The sequence below is a fragment of the Oncorhynchus keta genome, unplaced genomic scaffold (assembly GCF_023373465.1).
Source record: "Oncorhynchus keta strain PuntledgeMale-10-30-2019 unplaced genomic scaffold, Oket_V2 Un_scaffold_11504_pilon_pilon, whole genome shotgun sequence".
NCBI classification, from domain to species: domain Eukaryota; kingdom Metazoa; phylum Chordata; class Actinopteri; order Salmoniformes; family Salmonidae; genus Oncorhynchus; species Oncorhynchus keta.
Genome location: NW_026290759.1, coordinates 43,034 through 66,778, shown reverse-complemented (window position 1 = coordinate 66,778; position 23,745 = coordinate 43,034). Strand labels below are relative to the sequence as shown.

General features: G+C 42.2%; 1 protein-coding gene across 1 annotated transcript; it reads left to right on the top strand.

Annotated features, from left to right (window-relative positions):
- Window positions 1–220: 220 nt before the first annotated feature.
- Window positions 221–23,513, top strand: LOC127927303 (zinc finger protein 135-like). The gene is made up of 6 exons (XM_052513452.1): window positions 221–773; window positions 5,675–6,458; window positions 11,475–11,645; window positions 11,956–11,962; window positions 12,447–13,146; window positions 21,836–23,513. The coding sequence occupies exons 1-6, from the start codon at window positions 539–541 to the stop codon at window positions 22,708–22,710; spliced, it is 2,772 nt and encodes a 923-aa protein (XP_052369412.1). The 5' UTR covers window positions 221–538; the 3' UTR covers window positions 22,711–23,513.
- Window positions 23,514–23,745: the final 232 nt, after the last annotated feature.

The window sequence follows — 23,745 nt, the reverse complement described above, 5'->3', positions numbered from 1 at the left end:
TATATATCCATCTACATGATGTATTGTTACACCATGCAGGAGCAGTATAGACCTAGTCTGTTCATTATATACATGATGTATTGTTACACCATGCAGGAGCAGTATAGACCTCGTCAAAAGACCTATGAGTGGGGGGGAAAATGGAGAATTGGTCTGCCTGTGTAAACGCAAATGAAATAAATGAAAAATAATAACTGTGTTACCTACTCCAGTCAGCAGATGGCGATATGAGTTTTACAAGCGATGGTGCCGGAGTGTGACGTGACGTATAATCTAGTGGACGGGACACCTCTTCGACAACGACAGCTAATCAGTCACTTAGATAGCTTGCTATCCAACAAAGACGAACATATTTGAGCTATTTAGACGTTTTCGGTGTATATTAATCACTGTGCTTTAAACACACGTCTGTCGTATCTACTAGTTACCCATCCCAGCTTCATATTTACGTTATCGGGTAGCTAACTGGTTAAATTAGCATTAGGCTAGTAGCTTATGCTAACTATCTAAGTTGGCTTTCTTAATAACATTCCGGACCATGAGCTCACTAAACTACTCTCCCCCTGCAAAAGAAGAGGACGTCTGCTGGACTGAGAAACAGGGTCTGTGGCTTAATATTGTCGTGAAAGAAGAGGAGGAAGAGAAGGATGTCACAGTGAAAGGCGATGAAGAAGCTTCCAGAGTGAAAGCTGAGGATCAGGAAGAGATTACTGTCACAACGAAAGAGGAGGACGAGGAAGAAGAGTATGAGACTGGAGATATGATTAACACCAGTGAGTAACGTTACACCATCTTAAAAACAGGAGCCCAGAACTGCCAATTGTTGAACTGATGTGGATTTTCGAAGTGGCAATCCGTGATTCAAACAACAACAAAATGGCCGCCATGACACTCGTTTTGGTGAACAGCTAAAGGTTGGGTGCTGGAGACACCGATATGTAACAACTGTCAAATCCATAAAATAGCTATGAATAAAAGGACTGACCATCCAAATGATAAAAATAATAGTTTAAGCAGGTTCTAAAACTATACAGTGTTTGTTTACAACTTTTTAAAGCAAGCTGTCAGCCTAACTGACGTATGAATTACAACACACCCTTCCGTTTTCTAACATGGCTACATGGCATATCTACTAAGGCGACTCAGTGCATCCAATGGCAATGTCCACGATAGGTATCGGGCCCCACAGTGGAGGTGTCATAATACCCATAAAACCTAGCGGTCAAGCAGGGAAATGCTTCCATTCGTTTTTCCGCCATACATTTTTCCCATCGGGAATTTTAGAAATGCTTAAAATAAGGGCCATCTATTGTGTAGCCTTACCCTGGCGTGACGTTTTGATGACAGTTTAATGTTATCTCGGACAATGTGACTTTTATCAATATATTCAGCTTTAGTTTAGATCCCTGCAGGATCCTGCACGTCCTCTTACGAAAAAAAATCTATTGGTCACATACACATGGTTAGCAGATGATATTGCAAGTGTAGCAAAATGCTTGTGCTTCTAGTTCTGACAGTGCAGCAATATCTAACAATTCCACAACAAATACCTAATACACACACATCTAAGTAAAGGAATAATGGATTAAGAATATATAAATATATGGATGAGCGATGTCAGAGCGCATATGTAACAGTATAACTTTAGACCGTCCCTTCGCCCATACCTGGGCGCGAACCAGGGACCCTCTGCACACATCAACAACTGACACCCACGAAGCATCGTTACCCATCGCTCCACAAAAGCCGCGGCTCTTGCAGAGCAAGGGGAACTACTACTTCAAGGTCTCAGAGCAAGTGACATCACCGATTGAAACGCTATTTAGCCCGCACCGCTAACTAAACTAGCCGTTTCACATCCGTTACACATAGGCTAAGATGCAATAGACAGTATAGAATACAGTATATACATATGAGATGAGTAATGTAAGATATGTAAACATTGAAAGTGGAATTATTAAAGTGACTAGTGTTCCATTTATTAAAGTGGCCAATGATATCAAGTCTGTAGATAGGCAGCAGCCTCTCTGTGCTAGTGATGGACGTTTAACAGTCTGATGGCCTTAAGATAGAAGCTGTTTTTCAGTCTCTCGGGCCCCAGCTTTGATGCACCTGTACTGACTTCGCCTTCTGGATGGTAGCGAGGACAACAGGCAGTGGCTCGGGTGGTTGGATGATCTTTTTTGCCTTCCTGTGACATCGGGTGCTGTAGGTGTCCTGGAGGGCAGGTAGTTTGCCACATACTGCATCAAAAACACTTTTTTTTACTGCAGTAGTTTTGCAATGTAACACTTTCAAAACTGCAATCTTTTTTTTGTAAGGGTCATCTCGAGCTGACACCTTTGCTAACATCTATTGTGTCATAGAATTGTCAATTTAAAGACATTTAGGTAGTTTATTCATTACTAAATTTAGCTAAATCTATTAGCTAGTTAATCCAGAGATTCTTACTTTTGCCTCGATTTGGCAGTCACTTCCAGATTAGCAAGTAACAAGTGATAGTAGTGATGCACCGATATGACATTTATTACATGGTATCCAATTGTTAGTAATTACTATCTTGTCTCATCGCTACAACTCCCGTACGGGTTCGGGAGAGACGAAGGTCGAAAGCCATGCGTCCTCCGAAACACAACCCAACCAAGCCGCACTGCTTCTTAACACAGTGCGCATCCAACCCGGAAGCCAGCCGCACCAATGTGTCGGAGGAAACACCGTGCACCTGGCGACCTTGGTTAGCGCGCACTGTGCCCAGCCCGCCACAGGAGTCACTGGTGCGCGATGAGACAAGGATATCCCTCCCGGCCTAACCCGGATGACGCGCAGGCTCTGGTGGCATAGCTAGCGCTGCGATGCAGTGCCCTAGGCCACCTGGGAGGCCTCGATATGACATTTTTGACCGATATTCTATATTTTCCTTGCCCAAAAATACGATAACCGATATTTAAAAGTTTAGCGGACTTTTAATCATTCTAGTACAGTTAAATAGTTAACACACATGGACACAGCAGTCTAAGGCACTGCATCTCAGTGCTAGAGGAGTCACTACAGTCCCTGGTTCAAATCCAGGCTGTATCACATCCGGCCTTGATTGGGAGTCCCATAAGGCGGCACACAATTGGCTCAGCGTCGTCCGGGTTTGGTAGGCCGCCATTGTAAATAAAATGTGTTCTTAACTGACTTAGTTAAATAAAGGTTAAATTAATTAATTACAAAAAATATATACACTGCTCAAAAAAATTAAGGGAACACTTAAACAGCACAATGTAACTCCAAGTCAATCACACTTCTGTGAAATCAAACTGTCCACTTTGGAAGCAACACTGATTGACAATAAATGTCACATGCTGTTGTGCAAATGGTATAGACAACAGGTGGAAATGATAGGCAATTAGCAAGACACCCCCAATAAAGGAGTGGTTCTGCAGGTGATGACAACAGACCACTTCTCAGTTCCTATGCTTCCTGGCTGATGTTTTGGTCACTTTTGAATGCTGGCGATGCTTTCACTCTAGTGGTAGCATGAGACGGAGTCTACAACCCACACAAATGGCTCAGGTAGTGCAGCTCATCCAGGATGGAGGTTTGCTGTGTCTGTCAGCGTAGTGTCCAGAGCATGGAGGCGCTACCAGGAGACAGGCCAGTACATCAGGAGACGTGGAGGAGGCCGTAGAAGGGCAACAACCCAGCAGCAGGACCGCTACCTCCGCCTTTGTGCAAGGAGGAGCAGGAGGAGCCCTGCAAAATGACCCCCAGCAGGCCACAAATGTGCATGTGTTTGCTCAAACGTTCAGAAACAGACTCCATGAGGGTGGTATGAGGGCCCGACGTCCACAGGTGGGGGTTGTGCTTACAGCCCAACACCGTGCAGGACGTTTGGCATTTGCCAGAGAACACCAAGATTGGCAAATTCGCCACTGGCGCCCTGTGCTCTTCACAGATGTGACAAAGTCTGGAGACGCCGTGGAGAACGTTCTGCTGCCTGCAACATCCTCCAGCATGACCGGTTTGGCAGTGGGTCAATCATGGTGTGGGGTGGCATTTCTTTGGGGGGCCGCACAGCCCTCCATGTGCTCGCCAGAGGTAGCCTGACTGCCATTAGGTACCGAGATGAGATCCTCACACCCCTTGTGAGACCATATGCTGGTGCGGTTGGCCCTGGGTTCCTCCTAATGCAAGAAGACAATGCTAGACCTCATGTGGCTGGAGTGTGTCAGCGGTTCCTGCAAGAGGAAGGCATTGTTGCTATGGACTGACCCACCCGTTCCCCAGACCTGAATCCAATTGAGCACATCTGGGACATCAAGTCTCGCTCCATCCACCAATGCACCACAGACTGTCCAGGAGTTGGCAGATGCTTTAGTCCAGGTCTGGGAGGAGATCCCTCAGGAGACCATCCGCCACCTCATCAGGAGCATGCCCAGGCGTTGTAGGGAGGTCATACAGGCACGTGGAGGCCACACACACTACTGAGCCTCATTTTGACTTGTTTTAAAGGACATTACATCAAAGTTGGATCAGCCTGTAGTGTGGTTTTCCACTTTAATTTTGAGTGTGACTCCAAATCCAGACCTCCATGGGTTGATACATTTGATTTCCATTGATCATTTTTGAGTGATTTTGTTGTCAGCACATTCAACTATGTAAAGAAAAAAGTATTTAATAAGAATATTTAATTCAGTCAGATCTAGGATGTGTTATTTTAGTGTTCCCTTTATTTTTTTGAGCAGTGTATATTCATATTCAGAATGAATAAATAAGTAGTAAATATTATCAGTAATTACCAGGAAACTCTACATTTGTTTTAAAATCACACTAAGATTGTTATCTTGGAACACTAGGGGCAGTATTTCATTTATTTTTTATATATTATTATTATATTATTTATTTGAGCAGTGTATATTCATTCAACAGGCGTTCGTAAATTCATCAGTTATCCTGTGCTCCGGTACAGTCAGACAAGAGTGCTCTGAAATTGGAATAGATAGCCATAGTGAATTTGCAAACCCAAGAGATCTATGCTAACTGGATAACGGTCGTTCTTGCTAGCTAACCAAATGACACCTGCATCTCTAGCCGTGTAGCCACCCAAAAAACAATAAGAGGGGAAAAGTCAGTCACTCACCCACTCCTCCAATGACATCACATCCTCCTGTTAGCTAGCTAGTGTTAAGCTCCATGTTTTTTTTTTTTTTTTAGCTTGCTACCTAAATAGAAACCCTAGCCTATTAGCCACATTATGACTGCCTCGTGATCATTGCCCTTGCTAGTCTGATTGTATTGACATTCCCAGCCTTCGTTACATTTGTCTGTTTTTGTCATTGAAACTGATACAGTGCATCCTGAATGGAGGCGGTAAACAATGTACCAGGCCAGCTGTAATTTACAACCTGAGGGCAATATTTTTTTGGACTACTAAGAAATGTATTGGTGAATTATATTATTCATGCATTGAACTGTATCCATCTATTCTGCCAACAATGCCTCAGTGTTCGTCGTGGAATGTTGAGTCAAATATAACCTATTTTTAAAAACCTCTTATAAAGTTGGTTTCGTAGCATAAACTGGGAATTTTATCATTTTGACTGATTATGATTGTCTTGTTTGTTTCATATCTGCAAATGAGTTCAAATGCTTTCTGTTCCACTTTAAATAAACACTCTGTCTTTGACAGCAGAGAGACCAGACTCAGCAGAGGAACCAGAGACTTCCGAACCAGCAAGACGACATCACTGTTCCTACTGTGGAAAGAGCTTTAACCAGTTAGGGGACCTAAAGAAACACGAGAGGATACATACAGGAGAGAAGCCTCACAAATGCTCCCAGTGTGGACAGTGTTTTACCTGGTTACAGAATCTAAAACAACATCAAATAATACACACAGGCGAGAAGCCTTACCAATGCTCTCAGTGTGAAAAGGCTTTTACCCGGTTAGCACATCTGAAAGAACATAAAATAGTACATACGGGAGAAAAACCTTTCCACTGCTCTCAGTGTGAAAAGCGATTTACCAAGTTAGGGATCCTAAAACAGCATGAGAAGACGCACACAGAAGAAAAGCCCTACCATTGCTCCCAGTGTGGAAAAAGATTTTCCTTAGCAAAGTACCTGAAAGAGCATGAAAAAATACATACAGGAGAAAAACCTGGAGAGAAGCTTTTTCTCTGCTCCCTGTGCGGAAAGAGTTTTACCCAGTCAACCCACCTGAAATCCCACACAAGAACACACACGGGGGAGAAGCCTTATCAATGCTCCGTTTGTGGGAAGAGTTTTTCTCAATCAAGTTGTCTGAAAAAACACAAGAGAATACACACCGGAGAGAAGCCTTACCACTGCTCCCTGTGCGGGAAGAATTTTACCCGGTTAGATTACCTGAAATCACATAACAGAACACACACAGTTGAGAAGCCTTTACACACAGTAGAGATGCCTTTAAACACAGGAGAGAAGTCATCATTGTAAATAAGATTTGTTTTTCTTAATTAACTTGCCTGGTAAAAAAATTATACTTTTTAAACATACAAAAAAATGAATATGAAGTGTATGTAGTTCAGTGATGTTCAGAATGAACCGTTTATATACTGTTTATGCCATTTGATGAAAGTGTAGTTTGTATTTTTTTTTAAATCTCAAGACATTGAATATGAAATACATTGTTTTGATTGTAGACTACCAATATGTCAGTTTGAATGTGTATGCTCTCTGCGATTACATGGTCGTTTTTCAACTCCGGCTCTGTGTGTGTGTGTCATTACTCGAGCACTCTCATTACCATTTGCTCTATTGTTTACATTTGCTTTCAATATGTATCTTACAGGATTTAAGGGAATAGTATGGTCCTGTAAAGATAACAGACCAAGAAAACAATTAGTACCACAAACGAAGGCAATTGTCACAAAATGTTTGTCATTGCGGTTCTACAGTGGAAATGTACCTCTAGTTCCAACTTCTGAACAGCAACGTATGTCTCCTTTTATAAATATGGAGGAATTGAGTGAGCACATCTCATGTTCCCCGGAACAGGCTCTGGGACACGTGGGCCGTCCAACAACAACCCCCGACATGAGAGCAAGTTCGCAGCACTTTTTGGTGGCAGTCAGAGTAGCTTTGCTAATCAAGTGATGAACTCAGATCAAATATATATATTTTCTTACTCCCTGTTTCACCATCAGCCTTTTCAACATTGCAGACAGAAGTAAACCACTGTAGCAACAGGTCATACACAGGAAATAATAAGCTCACACTTGGAGTATGTTTGTAGATAGTTACAAATGAACTAAACCCAGCCCTTATCAGAAACTTAGTCAAATGACTTTGCGAGTCAGTTTATCAATGAAAGACCACAAAAATGAATTATTGACTCAAATGGTTTTGTACAACATCACAGATAAGCCCAGCATTATCTTTCAACTGACAAAAGTCATGGTTCTTGTTGTTTTTTTCTCTTCTTCTTGCTAGCTTTAGCTCAAAGCGTGGTGGCTTTCAAAGGCTAGCTAGCTTTAGCTCAAAGCTCGGTGGCTTTTAATAAAAGATCCTTGTCTAACTAACGTTACTTGTTGGTGGCCCATGGCCCTTAACTAGCCTGGTGAAGGCTAGCTAGCTGGAGCGGTGGTCAGGTAACATTAGCTGGAGCGGTGGTCAGGTAACATTAGCCGGAGCGGTGGTCAGGTAACATTAGCTGGAGCGGTGGTCAGGTAACATTAGCTGGAGCGGTGGTCAGGTAACATTAGCTGGAGCGGTGGCCAGGTAACATTAGCTGGAGCGGTGGTCAGGTAACATTAGCTGGAGCGGTGGTCAGGTAACATGAGCTGGAGTCAGACAGCTTTTACTTTGACAAACTGCAATTTTATGCTTTTTTTCACCTTTGGGATTTGCCCTTTTTGCTATCTATATCATTTGAATACCGTGCTTCTACATCGATCTGCATTGCTTACTGTTTGGGGTTTTAGGCTGGGTTTCTGTACAGCACTTTGTAACATCGGCTGATGTAAAAAGGGCTTTATAAATACATTTGATTGATTGGAACCTGTTTACACCTCACCTGGATTACAATGCTTTCTGTTACCTCTTACCATCCTGGAATCTGTGTGGATAACAATGCTTTCTGTTACCTCTTACTATCCTGGAATCTGTGTGGATTACGATGCTTTCTGTTACCTCTTACTATCCTGGAATCTGTGTGGGTAATACAATGCTTTCTGTTACCTCTTACTATCCTGGAATCTGTGTGGATTACAATGCTTTCTGTTACCTCTTACTATCCTGGAATCTGTGTGGATTACAATGCTTTCTGTTACCTCTTACTATCCTGGAATCTGTGTGGATTACAATGCTTTCTGTTACCTCTTACTATCCTGGAATCTGTGTGGATTACAATGCTTTCTGTTACCTCTTACTATCCTGGAATCTGTGTGGATAACAATGCTTTCTGTTACCTCTTACTATCCTGGAATCTGTGTGGATAACAATGCTTTCTGTTACCTCTTACTATCCTGGAATCTGTGTGGATTACAATGCTTTCTGTTACCTCTTACTATCCTGGAATCTGTGTGGATTACAATGCTTTCTGTTACCTCTTACTATCCTGGAATCTGTGTGGATTACAATGCTTTCTGTTACCTCTTACTATCCTGGAATCTGTGTGGATAACAATGCTTTCTGTTACCTCTTACCATCCTGGAATCTGTGTGGGTTACAATGCTTTCTGTGACCTCTTACTATCCTGGAATCTGTGTGGAATACAATGGACATTTCCAAGGTAAAACAACGCTCTGAGAACCATGTGTTTCTAAGAGCGTGGTTGTTTTAGGGTTATTTTGCATTCAACCTTTCCACACCGTTCTGGGAATGGTGCAGTATCGTTGATTGACTTTGGAACATTCTCCGCGTATTTACAAGAACTTGACGAAATAATTTTCTCGGTATTTCATTACTGTAATAGAACGTCTCCTAAAAGTTCAAACATATTTAATTAAATGTTTGTTCACGTTCTAGGAACGCATTGGGAATGTTCTCAAATAGTTCCCGAGAACCTTAACATTATTTTGTGGGAATTTCAATACTCCAACAAGAACAGCTAGTCAACATGACCAAAACATTGTACCTCTTTTTTTTGAACGCTTTCCGTATATATTAGCCACTGTGTTTAACACACTTTCAACGTATATATTATTTACCCCATTTATTTCACATTTATGTTTGTTAGTGTCATATATATATGTAAACATTCATACACATAGCTCATATATTATACAGCGCCAAGCCAAACCGCCTGACTCAAGTCATTTCACATACCCCTGCTAAAACAGGAACCAGGTCACTCTCCCTGCAATAAAACTACCCCCCCTAACACTATCCCCTCTGTTGTCTTACCACCCCAGGAAACAAAGACATTCCATCGCAAGAACACATACACCCAGCCATAAAACTGACCCCCTCTGTTCTCTTCTTTCACGACCCCCTCTGCTCTCCCGTATCAGATTTCCTGACACACAAATACTTTCTTGCATGAACACACACACCTTACCACATCTCAGTCCAGGTCAAAGGGAGCTCAGAGAACAAGACTCTGCTATGCACCAATGGGGCCCGCTCTGGCTAGAGCAAGGTCCGCCTCCAACTCTTTGTGACCAGTCAGAGGACCAAAACGACAAGACTCCACCTACTTTATTATATGTATAACAATGAATGTAACCTTTGAATAAGGCCTCTTTTTCACCTGACTCCTTGCAGAGTTATATGAACTAGATCCGTGCACGTAAAACTGCGGGACAAGATATCTTTAACTCATTAAAACTGTCTTTTGTTACAACTGAAATCCACTCTGTCCAGCGTCCATGATTTGGTCTCAACTCTCCAATATTTGAACATCAACATTAGCTAACTGGCTGTATAAATGAGCAGACTCGAATGCTAACTAGCTCACATCCGACCACGAGCTCACTAAACTACCCCTTTTAGCGGTCGCTATCACGTTTAAGGTAAGAACCAGACGCAGGCTGTCGAAGTGACAATGTTTATTTCAGCAACAAGGGCGGTTAAACGACAGGTCAAGGCGGGCAGGGGTCGATAATCCAGAGTAGTGGGGCAAAGGTGCAGGCAGGGTCAAAACAGGAAGAATAGGGGCAGAGGGAAAACCACTGGTAAGCTTGAAGAAACAATAAGAACTGGTAACAAACAGAACACCGGTATAAATACACGGGATGGATAATGGGGGGGAGACGATAACAAAGACAGGTGAAACAGATCAGGATGTGACAGTCGCACAGTTTGTCTTAGTAATAAACGTGACCTCCTGGTCGAGGGATCTGATTTGTTTTCAACCTCACAGGAAGACAATTTTATCATGTGAAATTTAAATCAGGCTCATATTAATTAGTGCACAACATAGTGAAATGTTTTACAACAGAAAACAAACAAAAAAACAACCTGTATTGGGGACATTTTAAGCTGAATGCAGTTTATATTCAGTTAAGAGTAATTAACACACTGTTGAGCTTATTTCTATGTTTCCCCTGTCTGTAATACACATCACTTCCACTGATCTTAATGGTGACACTTTATTTGTGCATGGGTTGATGGTCACTTGACTTGATACTGAATGTTCTGGAATGTTCTTTTATCTGTTGATAGGGTCTGACGTCAGACGGAAGGTTCCAGGACTGAGGACACTGATTTGTTGTTGTATTTTATTTATTTAACCTTTAGTCATAAATCACCAAGGTATATTTTATAGATGGCTCTGTATGTAACGGATGTGAAACGGCTAGCTTAGTTAGCGGTGTGCGCTAAGTAGCGTTTCAATCGGTTACGTCACTTGCTCTGAGACCTTGAAGTAGTAGTTCCCCTTGCTCTGCAAGGGCCGCGGCTTTTGTGGAGCGATGGGTAACGATGCTTCGAGGGTGACTGTTGTCGTTGTGTGCAGAAGGTCCCTGGTTCGCGCCCGGGTATGGGCGAGGGGACGGTTTAAAATTATACTGTTACATGTAGTTACAAAAACTACACACATCAATACTTTTTTATTTCTTTAGCATTTACAGACCAAGGTCTCTTTTTATTGATCAGTACCCTAAAAGCCAACCAGAGACCCCAAACACCCAATCATAGAACACAGACCCATTATCCAGGGGTCTCCCAACCTTTCTGCCCTAGAGCAGGGGTCTCCCAACCTTTCTGCCCTAGAGCAGGGGTCTCCAACCTTTCTGCCCTAGAGCAGGGGTCTCCAACCTTTCTGCCCTAGAGCAGGGGTCTCTCAACCTTTCTGCCCTAGAGCAGGGGTCTCCAACCTTGCTGCCCTAGAGAAGGGGTCTCCCAACCTTTCTGCCCTAGAGCAGGGGTCTCCCAACCTTTCTGCCCTAGAGCAGGGGTCTCCAACCTTTCTGCCCTAGAGCAGGGGTCTCCAACCTTTCTGCCCTAGAGCAGGGGTCTCCAACCTTTCTGCCCTAGAGCAGGGGTCTCCAACCTTTCTGCCCTAGAGCAGGGGTCTCCAACCTTTCTGCCCTAGAGCAGGGGTCTCCCAACCTTTCTGCCCTAGAGCAGGGGTCTCCCAACCTTTCTGCCCTAGAGCAGGGGTCTCCCAACCTTTCTGCCCTAGAGCAGGGGTCTCCCAACCTTTCTGCCCTAGAGCAGGAGCACACGGACCATCTGTGAGTGGAACTGTGAAGACTGTCGAGGTGGGAGAGTTAACCGTCAACTTGTAATTGTTTATTCCACTTTGCATTTGGCAATGCGAACATCAGTAACCTCTACATAATGTACAATCAAATACATATAGAATTATATATCCTGGACTCTGACATTGCTCATCCTAATATTTCTATATTTCTTAATTCCATTCTTTTACTTTTTAGATGTGCATGTGTTGTTATGTATTGTTAGATATTACTGCACTGTTGCACATCTGATAAATGTGTGCATTTGACCAATAAAATTTGATTTAATTTGTTGTTGCTGGAGTGTCTTGGTCAGTTTAGCACAGAAAATGCCACCCTCGTCAACCTGTCACCTAATCATGCCTAATGACCTTATTGGCTGTAAGAGAAAACATAACACCTGGTTGTTTTTAAATAACTTATTTTGAAATTGTTTGCCAGAATAAACAATGTTATGAATATTTGTCGAAACTGCGTTACGCATTCCAAACAACAGATGGCGATGTGAGTCTTTCATGTGGTGCTTCTTGCGTGACGTCTAATCTAGTGGACGGAACTGGACGCTTCTTCAACGACCAACAAGGCTACTGATTCAACCATTTCGGTAGCTTGCTAGTCAACATAAAATCGAATCATTGAAGCTCTTTAGACCATTCTTGTGTATATTAATCAGTGTTTAAAAGACAATTATGTGTACGTATTAACGTAAAATTAATTTGCTTGTCAAATTTACCAATTTGTCAAAAAAAGGTATACCAGCACTAGGCTAGTCGCAAATGCTAACTAGCTACCTAGCTAACATCCCCGACCATGAGTTCACTAAGCTACTCCCCCCCTGCTAAAGAACAGAAGGTCTGCTGGATGGAGAAAGAAGCTCTGGGTCTTAACATTGTCGTAAAAGAAGAGGAGGATATTACAGTGAAAGAAGAGGAGGATATTACAGTGAAAGAAGAGGAGGATATTACAGTGAAAGAAGAGGAGGATATTACAGTGAAAGAAGAGGAGGATATTACAGTGAAAGAAGAGGAAGATATTACAGTAAAAGAAGAGGAAGAAGCTTTCAGAGTGAAAAGGGAGGAAGAAATCACATTGAAAGAAGAAAATTATGTTACAGTGAAAGACGAGAAAGAACCTTTTGGAGTGAAAGAGGAAGAAGGGATAGAGGCTGTCACAGTGAAAGAGGAGGTGGTAGACGCTTTCAGAATTAAAAAGGAGGAAGAGGATGTTACAGTCCAAGACGTGAACGAGCCTTTTGGGGTGAAAAGGGAAGAGGGGGTAGAGGCTGACACAATGGAAGAGGAGGTGGTAGACGCTTTCAGAATTAAAAAGGAGGAAGAGGAGGCAATCACATTAAATGAAAAGGAGGATGTTCTAATGGAAGAAGAGGAAGAACCTGTTGGAGTGGAAGAGAAGGTTATCTCAAAAGAGGAAGACGTTTTGGGAGTAAAAGAAGGCGGGGATGAGGAGGACGAGCCTGAAGATCCGAATAACACAAGTGAGTACCGTCTTGGAATACCTAGGATAGGATAAGTAATCCTTCTCAAAAAAGATTTAGATGCACTATTGTAAAGTGGCTGTTCCACTGGATGTCATAAGGTGAATGCACCAATTTGTAAGTCGCTCTGGATAAGAGCGTCTGCTAAATGACTTAAATGTAAATGTCTTAAAATAGGGGCACAAGCTATGCAGTTGTTGAACTAATGTGTGGTTTGAAAGGGGCATTCTACTGATGTTCTACACATTAATATGTTGTTCAGTACTGTAGGAATTGTTGAAGGAGCTGTCTGTGATTGTTCCATACATTTGGGGATTTTTAAAGTAATGACATATGACTTGCTCGAACTTAGACCCCTTTATTCATGATTTAATGTATTAATAAGATTGGGTCTCTGGCATACCATAGCGAATGCGTTGGATTACTTACGACCAAATCTGTATCCGTGTATCGATGAATATCCATAGTCAGTATGCAGTGTTTCTTTAATAAAAGCTCGTCCCTTTGGGCTAATAAAGGAGGTCGGTGTAATTTGTGATACGTTCCAATAGGAATCTGTAACAAAACAGGATTCAGAATAAGATACCGAATAAGACAGAATAAGATACCGGGCAGAGAGTGGGTTATTTCATTACGTTTTTTCACTCACCACGTTTATCCACTCTGGTAGCCTACGGACAAACATTAAGAATAAGCTACGTGGTGAGTTGATGCCTATTCAGCAGTTAGTTAGCTAGGTGGTGAGTTGATGCCTATTCAGCAGTTAGTTAGCTAGGTGGTGAGTTGATGCCTATTCAGCAGCTAGTTAGCTAGGTGGTGAGTTGATGCCTATTCAGCAGGTGGTGAGTTGATGCAGCAGCTAGTTAGCTAGGTGGTGAGTTAGCTAGGTGGTGAGTTGATGCCTATTCAGCAGTTAGTTAGCTAGGTGGTGAGTTGATGCCTATTCAGCAGCTAGTTAGCTAGGTGGTGAGTTGATGCCTATTCAGCAGCTAGTTAGCTAGGTGGTGAGTTGATGCCTATTCAGCAGCTAGTTAGCTAGGTGGTGAGTTGATGCCTATTCAGCAGCTAGTTAGCTAGGTGGTGAGTTGATGCCTATTCAGCAGCTAGTTAGCCAGCTGATTTGATCATGCTACTTTGTATGCGTTGTTTGTTGTCATCCTTGTGCATTACGTTTTTGGAACAGATTCCTGTTGGAACGTTCCACAAATTATACCCACCCTGCATATACCAATCCCAGATTATACCCACCCTGCATATACCAATCCCAGATTATACCCACCCTGCATATACCAATCCCAGATTATACCCACCCTGCATATACCAATCCCAGATTATACCCACCCTGCATATACCAATCCCAGATTATACCCACCCTGCATATACCAATCCCAGATTATACCCACCCTGCATATACCAATCCCAGATTATACCCACCCTGCATATACCAATCCCAGATTATACCACCCTGCATATACCAATCCCAGATTATACCCATATACCCCCAGATTATACCCACCCTGCATATACCAATCCCAGATTATACCCACCCTGCATATACCAATCCCAGATTATACCCACCCTGCATATACCAATCCCAGATTATACCCACCCTGCATATACCAATCCCAGATTATACCCACCCTGCATATACCAATCCCAGATTATACCCACCCTGCATATACCAATCCCAGATTATACCCACCCTGCATATACCAATCCCAGATTATACCCACCCTAATAATGGCATATCCGTTGATTCTTGGAGACTATAATTTATTAATGCCCAATACATTTAGTTCAACTGTCGTACCCCGTCTGAGGGGTATATTACAGTAGCGAGATAGAGTTAGCGAGCTAACTGGGTCAATACATTTAGTTCAACTGTCGTACCCCGTCTGAGGGGTATATTACAGTAGCGAGATAGAGTTAGCGAGCTAACTTGGGTCAATTTTGAATTTAACTCATTGAGTTGTTTTGCCCTCTGATTGTTAGTGTCTGTGGGTTATTGTGTGTAGATTGATGAGGACAATAAATAATTTAATACATTTTGTCTGTAACGTAACAAAATGTGGGAAAAATGGAAGGGGTCTGAATACTTTCCGAATGCACTGTAGTCTGGAAATAAGACAGTATTTAGTTATATTTTCTGAGGTTTAGAGACAAGCACACTGGTTGTCCCTGCTGTTGGCATAGTTTCTAGCCAAGCACACTGGTTGTCCCTGCTGTTGGCATAGTTTCTAGCAGGGCACACTGGTTGTCCCTGCTGTTGGCATAGTTTCTAGCAGGCACACTGGTTGTCCCTGCTGTTGGCATAGTTTCTAGCCAAGCACACTGGTTGTCCCTGCTGTTGGCATAGTTTCTAGCCAAGCACACTGGTTGTCCCTGCTGTTGGCATAGTTTCTAGCCAAGCACACTGGTTGTCCCTGCTGTTGGCATAGTTTCTAGCCAAGCACACTGGTTGTCCCTGCTGTTGGCATAGTTTCTAGCAGGGCACACTGGTTGTCCCTGCTGTTGGCATAGTTTCTAGCCAAGCACACTGGTTGTCCCTGCTGTTGGCATAGTTTCTAGCCAAGCACACTGGTTGTCCCTGCTGTTGGCATAGTTTCTAGCCAAGCACACTGGTTGTCCCTGCTGTTGGCATAGTTTCTAGCCAAGCACACTGGTTGTCCCTGCTGTTGGCATAGTTTCTAGCCAAGCACACTGGTTGTCCCTGCTGTTGGCATAGTTTCTAGCCAAGCACACTGGTTGTCCCTGCTGTTGGCATAGTTTCTAGCCAAGCACACTGGTTGTCCCTGCTGTTGGCATAGTTTCTAGCCAAGCACACTGGTTGTCCCTGCTGTTGGCATAGTTTCTAGCCAAGCACACTGGTTGTCCCTGCTGTTGGCATAGTTTCTAGCAGGGCACACTGGTTGTCCCTGCTGTTGGCATAGTTTCTAGCCAAGCACACTGGTTGTCCCTGCTGTTGGCATAGTTTCTAGCCAAGCACACTGGTTGTCCCTGCTGTTGGCATAGTTTCTAGCCAAGCACACTGGTTGTCCCTGCTGTTGGCATAGTTTCTAGCCAAGCACACTGGTTGTCCCTGCTGTTGGCATAGTTTCTAGCAGGGCACACTGGTTGTCCCTGCTGTTGGCATAGTTTCTAGCAGGGCACACTGGTTGTCCCTGCTGTTGGCATAGTTTCTAGCAGGGCACACTGGTTGTCCCTGCTGTTGGCATAGTTTCTAGCAGGGCACACTGGTTGTCCCTGCTGTTGGCATAGTTTCTAGCAGGGCACACTGGTTGTCCCTGCTGTTGGCATAGTTTCTAGCCAAGCACACTGGTTGTCCCTGCTGTTGGCATAGTTTCTAGCAGGGCACACTGGTTGTTTGTTCTAAACAGAAATGTTTGCTATGCAGGCTGGCTAACGTGCTTCTCCCTTGCTAGCTTGTTAACACAATCACATCAAACTCTGAAGCTGGAATGACAGCAAACCAGATGCAATTTCGTTGAACTTTTTCTCTATTGTAATTTCTTTAAATGGTTCCATAATAGTGACGATGATGCTTGGTTTCGAGTGGCTCAGAAAAGGTTGCTCTCATCCGGTGACGTTTATTCTCTAAGGCAGGGTGTAGATCGCATTTCAAAATTGCAATATTGTTGGAGAGGCAGATAGTTTATACAAATGTTGCAAACCAAATGTTAGACTAAAAGCATGGGGTGAAAATGTCTAGATAATTTTTTCCCCACAGCCCAGCCAGGCAATTCATAAACTAATCTCCACTGTCCCACAGTCCAACCAGGCAATTAGTTTATGAATTGCCTGGCTGGGCTGTGGGACAGTGGGCTGTGGGACAGTGGAGAGTAGTTTATGAATTGCCTGGCTGGGCTGTGGGACAGTGGAGATTAGTTTATGAATTGCCTGGCTGGGCTGTGGGACAGTGGAGATTAGTTTATGAATTGCCTGGCTGGGCTGTGGGACAGTGGAGATTAGTTTATAAATTGCCTGGCTGGGCTGTGGGACAGTGGACCTTAGTTTATGAATTGCCTGGCTGGGCTGTGGGACAGTGGGCTGTGGGACAGTGGAGAGTAGTTTATGAATTGCCTGGCTGGGCTGTGGGACAGTGGGCTGTGGGACAGTGGAGATTAGTTTATGAATTGCCTGGCTGGGCTGTGGACAGTGGAGATTAGTTTATGAATTGCCTGGCTGGGCTGTGGGACAGTGGGCTGTGGGACAGTGGAGATTAGTTTATGAATTGCCTGGCTGGGCTGTGGGACAGTGGAGATTAGTTTATAAATTGCCTGGCTGGGCTGTGGGACAGTGGGCTGTGGGACAGTGGACATTAGTTTATGAATTGCCTGGCTGGGCTGTGGGACAGTGGGCTGTGGGACAGTGGAGAGTAGTTTATGAATTGCCTGGCTGGGCTGTGGGACAGTGGAGATTAGTTTATGAATTGCCTGGCTGGGCTGTGGGACAGTGGAGATTAGTTTATGAATTGCCTGGCTGGGCTGTGGGACAGTGGAGATTAGTTTATGAATTGCCTGGCTGGGCTGTGGGACAGTGGGCTGTGGGACAGTGGAGAGTAGTTTATGAATTGCCTGGCTGGGCTGTGGGACAGTGGAGATTAGTTTATGAATTGCCTGGCTGGGCTGTGGGACAGTGGAGATTAGTTTATAAATTGCCTGGCTGGGCTGTGGGACAGTGGGCTGTGGACAGTGGGCTGTGGGACAGTGGAGATTAGTTTATGAATTGCCTGCCTGGAATGGAAAGATATCAACAGTCAAAAAGATATCAAAATGAACAGACTAGGTCTATACTGCTCCTACATGGTGTAACAATACATCATGTAGATGTATATAATGAACAGACTAGGTCCATACTGCTCCGACATGGTGTAACAATACATCATGTATATAATGAACAGACTAGGTCTATACTGCTCCTACATGGTGTAACAATACATCATGTAGATGTATATAATGAACAGACTAGGTCTATACTGCTCCTACATGGTGTAACAATACATCATGTAGATGTATATAATGAACAGACTAGGTCTATACTGCTCCTACATGGTGTAACAATACATCATGTAGATGTATATAATGAACAGACTAGGTCTATACTGCTCCTACATGGTGTAACAATACATCATGTAGATGTATATAATGAACAGACTAGGTCTATACTGCTCCTACATGGTGTAACAATACATCATGTAGATGTATATAATGAACAGACTAGGTCTATACTGCTCCTACATGGTGTAACAATACATCATGTAGATGTATATAATGAACAGACTAGGTCTATACTGCTCCTACATGGTGTAACAATACATCATGTAGATGTAATAATGAACTAGAAGGTCTAGACATGGTGTAACAATACATCATGTAGATCAGACTAGGTCTATACTGCTCCTACATGGTGTAACAATACATCATGTAGATGTATATATGAACAGACTAGGTCTATACTGCTCCTACATGGTGTAACAATACATCATGTAGATGTATATAATGAACAGACTAGGTCTATACTGCTCCTACATGGTGTAACAATACATCATGTAGATGTATATAATGAACAGACTAGGTCTATACTGCTCCTACATGGTGTAACAATACATCATGTAGATGTATATAATGAACAGACTAGGTCTATACTGCTCCTACATGGTGTAACATACATCATGTATATAATGAACAGAAAATAGGTCTATACTGCTCCTACATGGTGTAACAATACATCATGTATATAAATGAACAGACTAGGTCTATACTGCTCCTACATGGTGTAACAATACATCATGTAGATGTATATAATGAACAGACTAGGTCTATACTGCTCCTAAATGGTGTAACAATACATCATGTAGATGTATATGGATTGATGAGGAATTTAAAAACTGTATGTTTGAAATAGATGGGGCAAAAGGAGTGGCTAATAAGTCTGGCTGCACATCTGGCTGGCTTACATACTGCAAATTGAGAAATGATGTGACTAAACTCAACAAAAATAATCAACTTTATTAGGAAGCCAAGATCAATGATATAAAGAATGATGGAAAAAAACTTGTAAAAAAAACATAATGAAAGAAAAGCAGTGCAAGTATTGAATTTTGTAAAGTTAGTGTGGGAGAGGTGGAAAAATTGTTATCGATCAATAATGACAAACCTCCTGGCATTGACAATTTAGGAGTGGCTATAGAGTCAGCTACTGTCCTCAGTAGCTTTCCATCTATCTGTCATATTTTTTATCTGAGCCTAGAGGAAATTATTTGTCCTCCTCAGGCCTGGAAGGGAACCAAAGTAATTCTGCTACCCAAGAGTGGTAAAGCGGCCTTTACTGGTTCTAACAGCAGACCTATAAGCTTGCTGCCAGCTCTTAGCAAACTGTTGGAAAAATATGGTGTTTGACCAATTACAATGATATTTCTCTGTAAACAAATTAACAACAGACTTTCAGAATGCTTATAGAGAAGGGCACTCAACATGTACTGCACTGACACAGATGACTGATGATTGGTTGAAAGAAATGGATAATAATTAGATTGTGGGAGCTGTACTGTTAGATTTCAGTGCAGCCTTTGATATTGTTGACCATAACCTGTTGTTGAAAAAACGCTATGGCTTGTCAACCTCTGCAATATCGTGGATTCAGAGCTGTCTATCTAATTAAAGTCAAAGGGTTTTCTTTAATGGAAGCATCTCTAATGTCTAACATGTAAAGTGTGGTGTACCACAGGGCAGCTCTCTAGGCCCTCTACTCTTTTCTATTTTTACCAATGGCCTGCCACTGGCATTAAACAAAGCATGTGTGTCCATGTATGCTGATGATTCAACTATATAAGCACCAGCAACCACAGCTAATGAAGTCACTGAAACCCTTAACAAAGAGTTGCAGTCTGTTTTGGAATGCGTGGCCAGTAATAAACTGGTCCTGAACATCTCTAAAACTAAGAGCATTGTATTTGGTACAAATCATTCTAGAAGTGCTAGACCTCAGCTGAATCTGGTAATGAATGGTGTGGCTGTTGAACAAGTTGAGGAGACTAAATTACTTGCATTACTTTAGATTGTAAACTGTCATGGGCAAAACATATAGATTCAATGGTTGTAAAGATGGGGAGAGGTCTAGCCATAATAAAGAGATGCTCTGCTTTTTTGACACCACATTCCAAAAAGCAAGTTCTGCAGGCTCTAGTTTAGTCTAATCTTGATTATTGTCCAGTCGTGTGGTCCAGTGCTGCAAGGAAAGACCTAGTAAAGCTGCAGCTGGCCCAGAACAGAGCGGCACGTTTTTGCTCTTAATTGTAATCAAAGGGCTGATATAAATACTACACATGCCAGTCTCTCTTGGCTAAGAGTTGAGGAGAGACTGACTGTATCACTTCCTCTTTTACATGAATGTGTTGAAAATCCCAAATTGTTTGCATAGTCAACTTACACACAGCTCTGACACACACACTTATCCCACCAGGGGTCTTTTCATAGTCCCCAAATCCAGATCAAATTCAAGAAAAGGTAAAGAGCCCTTATTGCATGGAACTTCCTTCCATCTCATATTGCTCAAATAAACAGCAAACCTGGTTTAAAAAATCTGATAAAGAAACACCTCATGGCACAACCCCTCTCCCCTATTTGATCTAGATAGTTTGTGTGTATGCATTGAGATGTTGGCTACGTGTGCCTTTTACAAAATGTATGTTGTTCTGTCCTTGAGCTGTTCTTGTCTATTGATGTTCTGTGTTATGTCATTCTGTATTATGTTTTGTGTGGACCCCAGGAAGTAGATGCTGCTTTTGCCAAAGCTAATGGGGATCCGAATAAAATACCAAATATAATGAACGTCCACTCGTGGCGTTCCACATTTGATTTATATTCGTACGAAATTCATTAAATCCTTTTGACATTCAGCACCTTAATTTTCTCTGACATGGAACTATTGGCATTCATGTGCTCCTGGGAAGTGGGAAACTAGGAAGTGGGAAGTCTGACGTGGAACTATTGGGCATTCATGTGCTCCTGGGAAGTGGGAAGTCTGACGTGGAACTATTGGGCGTTCATGTGCTCCTGGGAAGTGGGAAGTCTGACGTGGAACTATTGGGCGTTCATGTGCTCCTGGGAAGTGGGAAGTCTGACGTGGAACTATTGGGCATTCATGTGCTCCTGGGAAGTGGGAAAATAGGAAGTGGGAAGTCTGATGTGTTCAAGTGCTTTTGATGTCGAAACAATTCTTCAACCCAATAAGATTTAACATTTAGCTAATAATAAAGTTAGCTAGCTTGCTTAGCATTGACGTTGGTCAAACTTAGCCACATTATAAATATTGATAAGGTTGTCATTGTCAAAAATGTATTTTGGTTGAAAAGGTTAAAGGTCAGTGGTAAAACGTCACAACTCGAGTAACATTTTCTCAGAATTTCCCACTTGTAATTCCGATTTAGAGGGTCAGTCAAGTGAAATTTCCCACTGGGAACTAGGAGTTTATGATAAGTCCCTGGTTCGAATCCCAAAGCCAACTTGGGGAAAAATCACGTAACCCTAATTGCTCCTGTAAGTCTCTCTGGATAAGAGCGTTGTGCTAAATTAGTCAAATGTAAATATTGAGGTATCTAGTCTGGATTTAACCTCATAAGAAGATAGTTGAATCATATGGAGGTTTCATTTTGGTCTCTCTGTTTAACCAAATACTCTGTCTTTGGCAGGAGAGAGACCAGACTCTTACTCTGACAGCGGGAGTACTTCAGCGGAACCAGACCCAGAGATGCCCAAACCAGTGAAACCACACCACTGCTCCCAATGTGGAAATACATTTTTCTCATCAGGGGACCTGAAAAAGCATAAGAGAACACACTCTGTAGAGAGGCCTTTCCAATGCGCTCAGTGTGGAAAGCGATTTATCCAGGCATCACATTTGAAAGAGCATAAGAGAATACACACAGGAGAGAAGCCTTTCCAATGCTCCCAGTGTGGAAATAGTTTTACCCGGTTAAGGGGCCTGAAAAGGCATAAAGGAATACACACAGGAGAGAAGCCTTACCACTGTTGTCATTGTGGACAGAGTTTTAGGTGGTTAGTGACCCTGAAAACACATGAGAGGACACATACAGGAGAGAAGCCTTTCCAATGTTCCCAGTGTGGGAATGCTTTTACACGGTTAGAGAAGCTGAAAGAACATGAGAGAATTCACACTGGTGAAAAGCCTTTCCAATGCTTGCAGTGTGAAAAGAGATTTATCCAGTCATGGAATCTCAAAGAGCACGAGAGGATACACACAGGGGAGAAGCCTTTCCAATGCTTCCAGTGTGGAAAGAGTTTTACCCGGTTAAGGTACCTGAGTAAGCATAAAGAAATACACATGGGAGCGAAGCCTTACCACTGTTCTCATTGTGGACAGAGTTTTAGGGGGTTAGTGAGCCTTAAAACACATGAAAGAATACACACAGGAGAGAAACCTTTCAACTGCTCTCAATGTGGAATTACTTTTACCTTGTTAGGGAGCCTGAAATCACACCAGAGGACACATGATAAAAGCCATACCACTGCTCTCATTGTAGAAAGAGAACATGAAATCACATGACCGAATATAGAGTCTGGGGCCATATTTGCGAACATAAGCAAGCATATGAAGTTAAATGGTTTTCATGCACAAGATGCATATCAGCCAATGAAAAGTGTTGATTCACTTACATGTGACTGACCGCTAATGAAATCAAACACATGAATGGAATGTTATCAAACACATGAATGGAATGTTATCAAACACATGAATGGAATGTTATCAAACACATGAATGGAATGTTATCAAACACATGAATGGAATGTTATCAAACACATGAATGGAATGTTATCAAACACATGAATGGAATGTTATCAAACACATGAATGGAATGTTATCAAACACATGAATGGAATGTTATCAAACACATGAATGTTATCAAACACATGAATGGAATGTTATCAAACACATGAATGGAATGTTATCAAACACATGAATGGAATGTTATCAAACACATGAATGGAATGTTATCAAACACATGAATGGAATGTTATCAAACACATGAATGGAATGTTATCAAACACATGAATGGAATGTTATCAAACACATGAATGGAATGTTATCAAACACATGAATGGAATGTTATCAAACACATGAATGGAATGTTATCAAACACATGAATGTTATCAAACACATGAATGGAATGTTATCAAACACATGAATGGAATGTTATCAAACACATGAATGGAATGTTATCAAACACATGAATGGAATGTTATCAAACACATGAATGGAATGTTATCAAACACATGAATGGAATGTTATCAAACACATGAATGGAATGTTATCAATCACATGAATGGAATGTTATCAAACACATGAATGGAATGAATGGAATATCAAACACATGAATGGAATGTTATCAAACACATGAATGGAATGTTATGAATGGAATGTTATCAAACACATGAATGGAATGTTATCAAACACATGAATGGAATGTTATCAAACACATGAATGGAATGTTATCAAACACATGAATGGAATGTTATCAAACACATGAATGGAATGTTATCAAACACATGAATGGAATGTTATCAAACACATGAATGGAAT